The sequence below is a fragment of the Schistosoma haematobium genome, chromosome 2 (genome assembly GCF_000699445.3).
Source record: "Schistosoma haematobium chromosome 2, whole genome shotgun sequence".
NCBI classification, from domain to species: domain Eukaryota; kingdom Metazoa; phylum Platyhelminthes; class Trematoda; order Strigeidida; family Schistosomatidae; genus Schistosoma; species Schistosoma haematobium.
This window is the reverse complement of record NC_067197.1, coordinates 36467867-36483200: the sequence shown is the minus strand read 5'-3', so window position 1 is coordinate 36483200 and position 15334 is coordinate 36467867. Positions and strand designations below refer to the sequence as shown.

The window sequence follows — 15334 nt, the reverse complement described above, 5'->3', positions numbered from 1 at the left end:
TTTTTTTGCGATTTTCTTTTCTCTCCTATTTTAATTACGTCACTTATTTCGAAGCCATAACCTTATTATTTATATTTTAGCTGACTGATCTCAATTCATGTTGTTCTTCATAATTAACGTTCGACTACTTCATTATATAATCAATTAATTATTTGCTACGATAACTGGTGCTCCAGGATCTTCTCTCACATATTATATTTACTTACATCACTCGTTAAATCTTTTACACTCTCACTGCTCCACCACAATTATTGCTATAAGTTTGTAAACTTGACAATAATTTTGATTTTAAATATTACAGGCTGTAAGCAGCTGATAAGAACCTAACGAAATAAAAATGGATTCATGTTACTCTACTCAGTTCTTTGTTCTTGCTCTATTCAAGATAATCAAGGGAACTAAATGTATGAAATTACTCGATATATTTGTATTTATAGCTGATAGTTGATCATGGACAGCAGTATACAATGTAAGATTAAAAGATGAAATATTCATTTGAGAAAAAGATAGGGAAGTTGATTGAGATGGAAGTTTGACAAGCTAAATAAAAATAATTTAAACATATTATTAATAAAAGGGATTTTATGGAGTCATGCTTCTTTTTTCTCTTAATGTCACTTAATAACCATGTATTAGAAATTTTCGTTTTCTGTAGTGATTTTTTAAATAGCTATTTCATTATATTTTTAAACCTGTGATAATTTTCTTGTCATGTTTATCTTCATTTGTAGTTCATAGTTCTGAATCGAATACTTCATCATCACACAAAGATGTTGTTCCACGGACAAGTGAAATAAACGATAACAAAGTTAATTTGCCTAAAGATAAGAGTGCGACTAAATTATCATCATCTGTTTCATTGTCTTCGTATTCCAGAAGATGTGATGTACAAAATAATAAAAAGGTAGGATTAGTTGTTTCTTGATATAACTGTCTGCTGAAATAATTTTTTATATAGTAGTAGTAGTATTGGTATAAGTCAGTCAGTCAGTAACAACGTAGAACTTCATACGTACGTACATCAGTTCGAGTTGCCACACCACATTAGCACAGAGATGCAGTGGTCGATTCAGATCCCGTAGTGGTAGAAGTGGTAAGAGTTTAAGCAGTAATCGAAAAGATTAGGGTTTGAAGATGTTATTAAAGGAGTATAATCCAGTGAAATAAATTTGGAAAAAAAATAAAAAAGACATGAAGAATTCAGATGAGAATTTGGGAGAACACAAAGAGTGGGTGCACCCTCACTATTGCAAACGACTTTGAGCCATGTCATTCAGGGTCTCTAACAATCGGTTGCTATCATCTCGCGGTCCCCAACCAGATAGTCTATACCTACCAACATGACTCAGTCCACTTGTCAGTGACTTCATGGACATGTGCCATGTTTTGGTCTGGCCACCCCTAGCTTTCTTCCAATTTACTCTTATACCATTGAACATCGCACGTCGAGGCGGTCAGTCGTTGGGCATACGTAACACGTGTCCCGACCATCTCAACTGATGAAGTTTCACCACTTCATCAATCGATTTGCCATCCTTACATAGTACCCGTTTCCTAACAACTGTGTTACTTACTCGATGGTCCCATGATATACGAGCAATCTTTCGAAGACACCTATGATCAAATACTAGTAGCCTACGGATATCCTCTACTCTTACCGGCCATGTTCACTGCCATAAAGTAGGACGGAACGAACTGCTGCGCAGTAAACCTGTCCTTTGGTTGATAGACGGATATCTCGCCTACGCCATAAATGACGCAAGTTGACAAAAGCTTGTAGAGCCTTCTGCATGCGTGCTGAGATTTCGTCACACACCAGACCACAAGGGCTGATGAGACTTCCAAGGTAAGTGAAGCGGTCGACACACTCAACTACTTCACTCCCTATCATTAGTTCGGGTGTCGATGCAACGCCATCCTGAAGCAACATTTTGCATTTCGAGGGAGAGAATCGCATCCCGAACATGCTTGCATTGTTGCTTAGAGTGGTCAGAAGACTCTGCATTTTCTCACTGTCTTCACCAAATAGAACTATGTCATCGGCATATTCTAGGTCAAAAAGTGAATCTCCTCGTGGACGTTCAACCCCTGGAAATTTAGACGAGGAAGGTGTTATCTCTAAAAGCATGTCAACGACAAAGTTAAGCATGAATGGGGAGAGTGGACATCCCTGACGAACACCACTTGATGTAATCAATTCTGATGACAGTTCGCCATAAGCTCTCACACTACCAGTTGTGTTCGAGTAGAGAGCCTTTACAAGGTTAATGTACTTCTTTGGTACTCCTTTCAGTGACAAACACTGCCATAGAACCTCACGATCAACAGAGTCGAATGCCGCCTTAAGGTCGAGAAATACTACCATTGTGTGGCGTCTGAATGTGTGTCTGTGTTCTAGAACCTGACGTAGTGTGAATATCTGATCTATACAACCACGTCCAGGTCGAAAACCGGCCTGGTTTTCTCTAATATGCTCTTCGTGAGCTTTGATTAGGCGTCGAAGTATTATTGAAGCTAATATTTTAGATGCTATATTAGTCAAAGTGACTCATCTGTGATTGTCACAAGAGGACTTTTGTCCTTTCTTATAGACTGGCACAATCAGTGATTGAGACCAGTCAGATGGGATTACGTCCAGTTCCCGAATTCTACCCAAGACCTCAATTAATCTCAGTGCTAATACTGGACCGCCATCCTTAAAAATCTCAGGAGTGAACCTGTCAGGGCCTGCTGCTCTCTCTCGCTTCAGATTTCCTATGGCTTTTTCAACTTTGTAAAGGGACGGAGGACCTACATTAACTTGCCATTCATGTTGACTGGAGATCGTGGGAAACCGAAATGTGGCTTAAGGCCAGTTGAACTGATTTCTAAAGTGTTCTGCTCATCAATCCAATCAGGTATAGTAATCTTGTGCAAAATACATTATTCATGTCAGTGACTTAGTGTTTGATGCACTCTGTTTTAAAAAGGGATGATATTACATATTCGAATTTCACTCCCTTGGTTTCACAAGATTCTCTCCCAAAACCAGGTAGATGAACTATGTACCTAACCAATAAGTTTCATCAATACCTTATATCAGTAATATTTACTGCATCTGTAGACGTGCGATGCAAACATTGACCAACTATATTAATTTACCGCTTTGGACTCCTTGTTAATGGCGTATATCTTCATAACTGCGAAACAGTATATTTCAGCCTATGTATACGTGTTTGATATCAGTTGAAGAATTCCTAATTATTTTTACTTACTGTGCTACATGATATTAAATATACATTTTAAAATTTCATAATATGCATTTCTTATATTCAGTATGTTTATTATCATAAAAATGCAAATCCGAGTGTGATTTAATAATAATGCATAAAACGTACTTTAGTAATCACCTTAGCTTATGTGAATCAGTTTTGAATTTCATAATATTTATTTAAATATTCATACTTATATTCAATTCTGCATTAGAGTGTGTCATGTTTGATGTTTTTTTCAAAATGTCTTCCTTTGTATCTACTGTCTCTGTTAATGATTTTGTGGAGAAATAATACTGCCCACATTTTTGTTGTCAATTTGATAATAAAAATTTCATGATCTAATGCTAATGCATGTAAATCTGTTTTATCATGCTTACAAATGATAATTCTGTTGGAAATATTCATCATTCTATGACAACACATACTGGTCTGATAGTAATGCTCCTACGACTAGATCCAATGATTGTAGGCTCAGCAGTTGTTTTTTTGCTTCTTAAGTATCAGTTGGTTTTTTTTTTCTGAAATCATTGTTAGATGTTTAAAGTAACTTCTATTATATTGCATAATGACGTTTCGATAAATTTCTAACAATAAATCATAAAAGCTTTTACTGTAAGAATTTTTCGTCCCGAGTTTAGAAGGAATCTGGAAGAGGTAACTGTCTTAAATCAATAAATGTAGTGGTATAGTTTGCGTAAATTAAACTATTACTATAACTGTGCCTATTTCTAAGTAGCGAAACTCGGTTGATACTTTTTTGACATAGATATAAAACTATTACACCAAATAAAAAAAATTGGGCGCGGGGCAAAAGTTGTTTTTAGTCAATTCTGTTCTGCATTATTCGTTTTTGTTGTTTTGAAAAAGTCAGCTAAATGTTGTATAGTAACATTTTATGTTCATGATCCAGCTGTTAACGTAATTTGTCTTAGTATCAAAGTCCTAGCCATAAATTCTCTGTGATACTTATTGTTATATCCGGACGAGAATAAATGAGTGGCAAACTTCAAGAATTATTTATGGAGTTATATTATATGTATATTCACATAAGCTTTTATTTGATCCCTTAACTTTTATCATATGATTTGCTGTTCTTGAGATATTCCCAATTTATTAGTAACAGTCTTCAAAATCACAGCCACTTTTTGGCTTGATCTTGTACAAATGTTATTTTCTATTCTATGGTGTGATATGGTCTGGTTTTGCTTGTATATGAACCAGGTATTTTTGAGATATATGATTCGTATGGTGTAAGCTGAGATTGACATTCTGAACTTAACAAGTAGAGCTAGGTGGAAAAAAGGCTAATCGGAACTCGAAACCGCTCGTACTGGTGTATGCATCATTAGATTGTCCGTGTAAGTCAACGTATATAAATCGGCTTTCGTATTTCGTATTATTCGTACATTTAAGGACACAATACTTATGTTACTGCATACAATAAACTAAGAAACGTTTTAACAATACTCCTACATTGACCTTAGTAATCATCATTTTGATTAATTTTTGTGTACTTTTCTTCTAGAATTCTACTCATTCACAATCATTCACTTCACCTGATTCATCATCCAATCAGGATAGTGGCCTTTCAACACCCCCTGAAAGCTCTGATGGCATGAAGCATGATGAAATCGATCATCGTAATCATCATTACCAACAAAATCAATCTAACCAATTACCTCATCATTATCAGACTTGTTATTCATCTTCTTATCAAACTTTGAAGCATAAGACATTATCTAATAATAGTAATTCACAAATAGATCATTCATTTGATACACAAAAATATGATCATTCTGATAGTGGTTTAACAAGAACACATCCTCAAACAATTCATTCTATACAACCTATTAATAGTGATCACAGAAAATCACCTATAAACACATCTTCAGCTGAATTAAGTCATTCAGTCTATAATGATAGGGATAAACAAGATAAAATGCGAATAATGCAAAAGAAATCACCTGTTTCATATTCTTCAACATTATCATCCAGTCCAAGTACTAAACAGTAAGTGAATAAAATTTTACTGCCTAGTTTTAGGTTGCTTTTTTATTTGTTTTTAACTTAATTTGAATTTGGTCTCAATCAAAACGCTCTCCATAGTAACGGTTCATTTACTACTGTATGTTATTGTGAATTTATGTAGATCCAAGTGTTTTGTTTTTATGTCGAGTCCTTTTTTTTAAATGAATTGTTTCTATATATTTGTACAACAGTTAACTTATTGTGGTATTCGTTTGTAGTTATTATTTGGTAAATATGAAATGGTTAACACTTGAGATATCCTAACGAAAATAATGTTTAGATCAGTTATCTTATTCCTATTTGATCGGTTTTTCAATGATCCTGAGATTTAGTGTTACGTAACATTGATCAGTTCTAGAAATATGTAAACAGTCATGGTAATAAAATTATCAAGGCAATTTTTTCTCACTGTTTAATTATTTGGCCATTTTTTTACATTGCGTTCAAAGTAACAGAAATGATGTAGTTTTTGGGAAAGTCGTTCATGATCGGTTTAAAAGGTTAATAATAATAAATGTATCATGTTAATTAGAATTTATACATAAGCGTTACATGTTTCTTAATCTGATTGTTATCCAGTGGTATGAATGGGGTCTTGCATGCGGTGAAAAGACATTTCTCGAGATTAGAAGTGCTATTGACGATTTGAGAGTACGAATATAATACCCGAGGGATAAGTGCTTCAAGTTGCTGACATACGACATTTTATGAGTAGTTATAGATAGGTGGGCTCTGTACTTTTAGTGTCTTTTTGCCAACTATAAAAACCCATGAACTATTTTCGTGGTTGACGTTTTCTAATTCGATCCTAACATTATGAAAAGACAGTGAGCCCCAGATCTCGGTACTTTCCAAAAACATTACTGCTATGACACTCCCGTACAGTTGAGATGACAACTTCAACTTTGGGTCATAATTGTGCCATTTTTATTCTTACTGTACCCCACCAAACCTGGTTGAGATCTTCGAACCTAAAGAAACAGATATTTTAGCCAACATAGCTGTACCAAACCATTTCAACATGGAAGCTAAGATTGGGTATATGTGTATCAAAGACGATATTGTTTTATTGAGCCTATTAAACATAATCTACGACCATAGAAAATTCCACTTTTTATCAATTTATTACCATGCCCTTCAAGGTTATTGACAATCCTTGTTGTTGTATTCACCTGTATCAAAACAGTTAAATCAACAAATTGTAATGAGTCAGGAAAGTGTTCACACATATATAAAGTTTATTTCTCAGTCGATTTCTAACTATGCTATTTGAGTAATCGAATTAATGGATTAGTGTTTCCATGTGACGTAAAATGTAGTTTAGAAACCGTATTTAACTTTACAAAGTAAAGTTTTATTCATTCGTCTTTAAATCAGACTTTTTATTAGGGCTACACTGCTGTCTGAATTATTGTAGATGAAGTACGGTTAGAAGCTGTGAATTACTTACACGACTCAAGAGATTTATGTAAATTAAGGCTTTGTCACTTCAAGGTGATTTTTTAAGAGTTACGCTAATCATTTTTGAAATTATTGCCACCAATTTGTGGGATCAAAATTGTATTATCATTACGGTTTAGTATTTTGTTTAATGCAGTTTGCTTTTTCCATCATTATTTTTAGACGAATAGATGATCTTGAGAATGGTGTACGTTTATTGAAAGAGAATCTTGAAAATCTTTGTTTAAAAGCTGAAAATCGTGCACAAAATGGTAATGTGGAAAATGGAAAATCAGTTTTTAATCGAAAATCTTGTCAATTCGTTTCACCTACATTCAGTTTGCGTAATAATCTTCCGTCATCAGGTGTAAATAATTCAGATACTTCTGCTTTTCCACATCTCATCACTAGTGGTCCTCTTTTGAACAACAATAATAAAAGTATTGGTGTTTATGCATCATCTGAACTACCGAACACATCATCATTATCCATTCAAGGTGTTTACGAAAAAAACCTTGTCGAGAAATCGAATTGCAGAAAAACAGTACTTCCACCTGGTCGAGTGTATCATAGAACAGTAGATCGAAGGTTTGTCAAAAGACAATTATTATTTCTATGATAACATACGATTTATTCATATTGCGTAATTTTTGTCCTTCTTAGTCCCTGAAGTTTTGTAATGAACTAGTGTAGTTGTAAGCTATTAACCAATGCTCTCGTTTGGTTTTCTCTCTCTCTCTCTGATTTTGCTGATTTATGCTGTTGCATATTTGACTGCCACGTTTTCACGCCAGATGTTATGTTGTCTATAAATAATTGACTGAACTATGCTGATAATTTGCCTAACTCATATGTTATGCTCTGCTTTTTTCAACCATTCTTTGCATCTGATTGTTGAAAATTCATGATGTTTTGCAGCTTACCAAGTTGGTCAATTCGTCAGATTGATGTCTTAATAGATTTACCTGATTTTTGTTTAATAATTATTTTGTATACTCTCTAATGATTTGTTTGAAACTATATGAAGTTTTGCTCGCAAAACTCGATTATTCCTCAAAGATAAATTACAATCGATACTAAGATTGATATTTAGACCTTATCATCATTGTTTTAGCATAATGAAATGAGATAAATAAGGAGATGGTTTAATCAATAAATATTGAGTGTGAAAACGTTTGCTACTTTCTGCTCATAGATATTAAGGCCTGTTGTCGACAACTAAAATTTGTCGATAAATTAGATCATAACCTTTAAATTAGTTAATACTATGGTTGAGTATGTATGATGTGAAACGGAGTTTTTAATGTTGCTTTCTACCAGTCCATCATGACTCCGTAGTTCAGGTATAAGAGATGATCCGGGCCAGTGACTTGAAAGGTTGTCAAACGTGATTGAAAACAGAAACCAGTGATAATCCTCCTGCAGTTTTGTTTTACATTCTTCATTAAGATAAGATGCACTTTTGTAGCTGAAAAGGGTTTTTCTCGATATTATTCTTACCGAACTGTATCTAGTATTATATACTACTTGTTTACATTTTCTTTTTCATTTCACTTCCTTTTCCTTCCGTATTTCTTTCTGATGTTTTCTTTATGTGATGTATACTATTTTTGGTGACCATTTGTACTGGATTTTATGTGAACTAAATATCTAACTGATCGATCTGTGGAATTTTATGAGTATGTTTTCTTTTCACTGTGATTAGATAGAGATCAGATCGTTACTGGTATTTCATTAAACTGGGATCTGGGACATGATTAACGTACGTTATATAGCGTTCTTCTTCGTTTCCTTGCCTTAGTAATATTTCCGTTGTAACGATCTTATATTATGTACAATAATTCTCTGTATATTTTATACATTCTATTTTTTTTTAGGTTAGTAGCACATGGTCAAGAAAATGATTGTGACTATTCATTTGTTAAACCTCAAACTAACAGTAAAGGTTATGTAAAACCAAAGTCGAATCGACCTATTATACGTACTTCGTCCAATAACAATTCACGCCAAATTGCACATCATATTGGCAATTCCAGAGATTTCAGTTGTTCTAGAATAGTTAATTCTTCACGACCCAACAATAATGCAACTCATTCAAGTATGTTTAATGTTGATAACTTGTTTTTCTTATATTTCAAGCTCTTACTACTCATATATTATTCTTTCCATTAGATTTAGGTATGTTTAGATTCTGCAATAGATCCTGTAAATTTCTTACCTTTTATTATAGTTTTAACTATGAGAAAGAATTACACTTGGAACGATTGTAATCTTGTAAATCAGTGATAATGATTCCCTCTTTTGAGAAAGTCCTCTATCGTCTAAAAAAATTTGAGATAGACTTAGTTGAAAGATGCTTGGAATAGGATGAATCGTTGTCATTGGAGAAAAGATGTTATAACACAGTAACATTTACAACAATTATTCCCATACGTTCTATTTTTCTCAACACATTGTTTTTTCTTGTGTTTGTTCTTGTTCCTCTAAGTAAAAAGATTACTTCAGGACTGGTCTGCGTCAGCACATGAATTACTAATAGGTAGTGCTTTGGTTCCTTCACTTATCTTAGAATTCTGATCAACCCTGTCTTGTTGGTGTCTAATAAAATCTTGGCACAAATTCATAACGCTTAGTTGGCGTTTCCCAATTAGTTTCAGTTGTGTTGTAGGCAGACTATTTGTTTACTAACCAAAGGGCGTATATACTGTGCAACAATTCGCACTGTTCTACTTTATGATTGTGAAACATGATACTTGAAAGTACATGACACACGTAAGCTACAGGTTTTCGATCAGAGGAGTTTTCGAAGTATAACTCTCGTTTCGAGGATTGATCGAGTGAGTGAGCAATACCGAAGTTAGACGTAGGGAGCTTATTAAACCTTCACTGACCGAGGTGGCTAGGATATATTTTAAGTATGACTCGCCAGATCCTACCCCGATGAACGAATCTTTCTAGTGCAGGGATAGCTACGGGTTATGAAATCAAGATTTGGCACTAGTCCATTAAGTTACTGTCTGCTGATCTGACCCACGTTAATGGATGGAGGCTAGCTGGCTAGAGTATGGGTGATAATTGTGATAAGAGGTTGAATAATGTAGGTAACATGATCCAGAGTCGGTCACTATGGTGCACGTCTAGCATCCTTCAATACATATCTTTCTATTCTGTTTTCTCAAATCAACTTCGCAAGGTTTGGTCTTTTTATCATTGCTACTACACAATTTCGATCTATTTTCTAATTTTTATCTCTTTATGGTATTATACTGTATGACAACGTGAGTCAACGCAAACCTATACCAGTGTTTGTGTTAATGATGTCTGACTTTCTAATGCCTGTTTTGTTCATCATTGTTGAACTTTTTATTTCAAAAGGTTTTATTCGTCTGCATGTGATTCATCATTATCTGTTTGACATAAAGTTATTGCTGAAATTCCTAATAATCACATACTACAGAGATCTAAATAAGAATTTAATAACTGATTTCAATATCTATAATTTCTAACTGTATATTATGGTGATCCCATTTGTTCAATAGTTTTCCTAATAGCTGATCGAATTCCATTTATTAAAATGCTAATCGGCCGCTAATTTGAGTGATATGACATCTCGCACACTATGTTAAGATGTTGGGTGGTTGTAGTTTTGACTGTAAAAACTCCATGAGAACCTCTCATACTACGGAACTGGGGGACACGGGATCGAGTTCGCCAAGGAGAATCAGTTCCCCTACATCTACAGGTACATAGAAATTCCTGTAGAATAACTCCAACCACCTAACATCAATATAAGTCCCTCAAATATACTGTTCTGCTTTGAAATGTGTTATTTTTCAGTGGTTTTGTCAACCTACCGGTAACGATTGATGGTTAAATTGAAATTTTGCAAATCTTTTAAAATGAATTATAATACAAAATAATTACAAAATGAAATTTTCGGTAATAATACCATATTTCTAAAATATATTGTTTGTCAGCATGCGTTGACCTTGAAACCAGAAAAGCTGACTGTACTTTTTTTTCTAAGCTAACACTTTCATCGTATAATGCTTTGTTTATGCGGTAAGTGCTTTGTTGTAGGTAAATTACTTTCTTTTTTATATTTCCTGCGGTTTTTTCGCTATCGTTCAATTATTGATATTAAAGGTTTATCACAATATATTCATTTTTTTTTAATGAAGAAATATTCATAAGAATAATCAAAATCAACCGAAATTGTATCATTTGGTAGTACATTGTAATGTTTGATTAAAAGATACTGCAGAGGTGTATAAATATGTAATTTGGTATCAGTTTATTTTTCAGGGTTAACAATATTACTGATAATATGATAGGTAACTGTACTCTTTGTTATTCTTTTCCAAGAATGTTTTTCGGCATTCATCATCATTAAGTTGCAACATATACACTCTTAGGAATCTCTTTGACTTTCTGATGTGAAAACTGTTACTTTTAATGACATCATTGTTTTATTGCTATCGTTTGAGTAGAGTGCTGATTCTTATATTATTAGTGTTTTTTTTCTTTATCCCTTTTAACTTGATCAACCATAAAAATACCCATTGATTGTTTTATATTCACCTTTTTTCACAATCAGTCGTAACTAATAATTATCAACCTCCTATAGAAGGTAATTACAGATTATGAACTTTGTGTAGCCTCAGCTTAAACAATCACCTTTTTTCTATGTATATTTTGAAATGATATACTTTAACAATAAACATGATTTTCCATTAAATAGAGTTCAGTTAGATATAGATCGAATGAGCTTTAAATGTTTTGATACTGTTAACTTCAAAATTACTCTTCCTTGGACGCTAAATTTTTCTTTTGACTTATACGTAAGCCATAAATGATGTTTATATAATAATAATGTTTAGTTCGACTTAATTTTCTTTAGTGACTGAAGATATTTCAAATCTTTTGTGACAATATTTGGTTTGAATTTCTCGATATAATCCATTTCCTTGTTAAACTTTCTTTTTAATTACTGTTCCGCGTTCATTTATATTTTAATCATTGATTATTTGGTTTATTTTCTGGCTTTCTGTGTTTCTTGTTTGTCAGGTAATGGTTTAAATCGTTCAATTAAATATCATTCTACTTATCAATTAAGTAGATCACATCAAACTGATTCCAGTAGCAGTAGTGGTAATAGTTGTACATCATCAGTTAGTGGTGAATACTCTACAGACGATTCACCTACTATTGCTTCACATATTTCTTCAAGTGCATCTTCCAGTTCTATTGATGATAATTTCAATTTCAATCATTCTTCAAGATGCAAACTAAACAGTAAATTATCAATATCTGAATCTAATTGGCAACGTAATGCATTACCGACTTCGTCTGTTTCGAAATCACTTATGCGAGATGAACATTCGAAATCACATAGAAAATTTCATCGGTCAACAAGTCTTTGTAAACCATGGGATTCTTATCGTACTCCACTTCGATCTGTAACAAACATTCATGACAATTACGGCTCTTTAAATCGTTTGAATTCTGTCCCTTTTAAGAAATATGTATCGAGCAATCCTTCGAATTCTAAGTTTGTACATAATCTAGAAAATACCTTTGGTGGTTCAGTACCGATTGTAGCCAATCTGGACACACCATACGAGCCTGCTCACCTCCAACCAGGAAAGCAACAATCTTCGCGTGTGTATACAGCCTTTGATAGTATTCAAAGAAGACCTCAAGTTCCATTTCAACCATCTTTATATTTCTACCCTTCGACAGAACGAATTCTTTACTCTCATCCTGTTCAAACACCATCTGTACACTTTCTCAGTAATCACCGTGAAGATGTTTTATTTTCACCACTAATCCCTTCTAGTTTAAATCATACCTCTGCTTCCCGTCTCAAGACAACATTATGCGATGCCTGTGGTGGAAGTGGTCAAGTATTAGATAATTCTAATGATGGAAGTCTTCTAAGTGGTCGTTTAGCTGAACCTCCACTTATCCGCCCAAATATTGGCTTGAATCCCTTACATCGAAAAACGTTATCTTCAGCCAGGTTGGTCTACCATTTTTGCATTTTTTTTACTTATTTCTAGGATGCGAAATTTATCTGTGGTGTTTTAAATGAACAAATTATAATTATTAGTTCACACCGAAAACTTATGTTCACTTAATGGTGTGCTTATCTGTTTAGTTTGTTGCTTAGTTTCCTATAAATTATTCAATCAGTTCAGACTAGGTTTATGTGGAAGCTTTTGTGATGAAGATAAAGACTGTTCACTTTCAATAATCCCTTTTGTCTATAAGTCAGATTTTATTAATCGATCTCTTAGAGTCTTCTAATGCATTTAAATAAACAGAAAACTTCATCCAGCATTCCACAGGTTCATATTCTCAATCTACATGTCTTTTTTTACTTTGTGTATATTTCATAGAAATATTGGTCAGGTGTTCAGTCCTCTGTTTCTTTCATTTCTAATCTTCATGTTTCAGATTCTGTTAACTTAAACAATAACGTGTTACCCTTTAAAAGTTTTTTTTTGAATCACATCTCATCTAGTTATATGAGGTTAAAAATGTACCTAACAACACTATCCAGTTATCCTTTATATGAACACAATTCTTTGCATCACATATTTTTAAGGTGTAATAACTGCCATGCTTCGTTTATTTTCAGTAACATAATATACTACTTATCATTGTAGTTAGTAGATTGTGTTGCTGACATTGTGTCTTACCACTTATTTGTATTTTGCACTGTTTGCAACCAATCTTTAGACAGTTTCTGATCCTTGTTTTAATCTTAACTTATTCACATATATAAGATTAAATTTCGTATTTCCGTGCTTCCTAATTATTCTGGTTTTCAACTTTGGTGACGAGAAATACTGTTATATAACATAAAGAGTGGACATGAAAATATTTGCATAACTCTATGTGTTTGATCAGTTAACCCTATAGGATGGAAAAGCTTCTATGTGCAAGAAATAGTCACACTAATACATAAATTGGAGGGTTATCTTATCCTGTCCTGCAGACATTGTCTTAGAAAACAATCAGACTGATAGTCACGTTTAAATCAGCTAGATCCAGTCAGCCATGATTTAACAGTTTTATGTTTGCATTAACAAATCTATCAAAGTACATAAAAATATAGTAAAATATTTGTGTGAAGAAAAAGTGTTTCATTTCGAACTAACCCATATATATATACTACTGAAAGTCATGGTGCTTGCCTAAACAAATACAAACTTACAGATAGATAACTTCAAGTAATACAAACACTTTCCAAGATCTTATACATCATATATTTTATTTTTATTATAATACATCATACTTGTATACTAGTTCGTTGAACATCGGTGTTTTGAAGCATTCTCACATGGAAATATGACTTAAAAAATTGTCTACAAGCATAAATTTTGTTAATGGGTTGAATTTTGATTCTGTTCGTTTAATATACTCTGTAAAAGATCAGAATATACGAAAATGGCTTATGAAGTTTTCAGAATTACTGAGAGCGTCTTGTTTTCTTTCGACAGAGCAAAAACAAAGAACTGGGTTCAATTATTTGTTCCTGCTCTAATAAAGAGAACTAAATGTGAGACACTCTTCAGCTCAGATATATTTTTGTAAAATCTTTAATTACTGACAAATGGACCCATTACTTGAAGTAGTAATTCTCTTTTTCCTGATTTCACCTTATGCACTGTTTCGTTTTGTGTATTGTGACAACCACTCCTAGATAATTTTTTCACATTTAACAATTACACTTTATTATCCGATGAAATTTGTTGTATTCCTAATATGTTGTTCTCGTGTAATAAAATTTCACCAGTTTTTTCTCATGTTACGTCATCAAATTCTAATGTTTATTGTATATGAATTAGAACTAAAGAATCTCGTGCACGTCCTTTAAGAGCTTCACACCCTTGTGATGATAACTCTTTTTTACAATCATTACGTTCAAAGTAAGTAGAGTTCTGTTTTTTTTCTGTTGACTATATGTTGCTTGCCTACTGCTAAATGCAAGAAAATTTTCTCTTCTTGTTATTTCCACTGTTTTGCTTGTTCATTCGCATGCTTAATGTTTTTCGTCTGGTTTATTCTACTGTTGGAATCTCTGTCCTGAATAATAATTGGCTTGCATTTGCTTGCATTATGTTATATGATTAAATATGTTTTATATTTTTTCCTGATAACTGTGTATTATATTAATTCCCATATATTCAAGTTATGTTTTACTTGATATGATGATTACTTGTTTTTTTATGTATCTCTGTCTATCTAAACATATCGAGCTAATTATTATGCTTATTTCCTGTGATAATCTTAATCCAATAATACATCCATGTGTTTTATTCAAAAAGGTTTGTTACTTACTTTTTTTGAATTCGATCTAAGTTTCAGTATGAAATATTCGTGTTGTTTGAGGGTCATAAAATTTGTTTTGCCTTGATTACGTATAATTTATTAGCGCCAAGTGCTCTTGTCACTTATTCGCCAACCTCAAACGATATAACGTTTGTTTTTGCGTTGGTTCATGACGCTTTGTGTCTTGGTAAACTGTCCAACTTGTATTTCGGTATCTAGGATAATGTTTTTTACGATGAGTATAATTTTTATTTTGAAACTGATTGTTGAAC

At 33.1% G+C, this 15334-nt stretch overlaps 1 protein-coding gene across 2 annotated transcripts in view; it reads left to right on the top strand.

The window, feature by feature from the left end:
* Positions 1 to 15334, top strand: part of MS3_00006842 (uncharacterized protein) — a 65409-nt gene that overhangs the window by 41947 nt on the left and 8128 nt on the right. The window contains exons 12-17 of one of the 2 annotated variants that reach the window (XM_051215075.1): positions 732 to 904; positions 4780 to 5264; positions 6906 to 7310; positions 8600 to 8820; positions 11790 to 12744; positions 14579 to 14659. In XM_051215075.1, coding sequence (XP_051068259.1) covers positions 732 to 904; positions 4780 to 5264; positions 6906 to 7310; positions 8600 to 8820; positions 11790 to 12744; positions 14579 to 14659 — 2320 coding nt within the window. Of the gene's footprint in view, positions 1 to 731; positions 905 to 4779; positions 5265 to 6905; positions 7311 to 8599; positions 8821 to 11789; positions 12745 to 13181; positions 14868 to 15334 lie in introns of those variants that run through there. The other variant, XM_051215076.1, reaches the window with a different exon arrangement.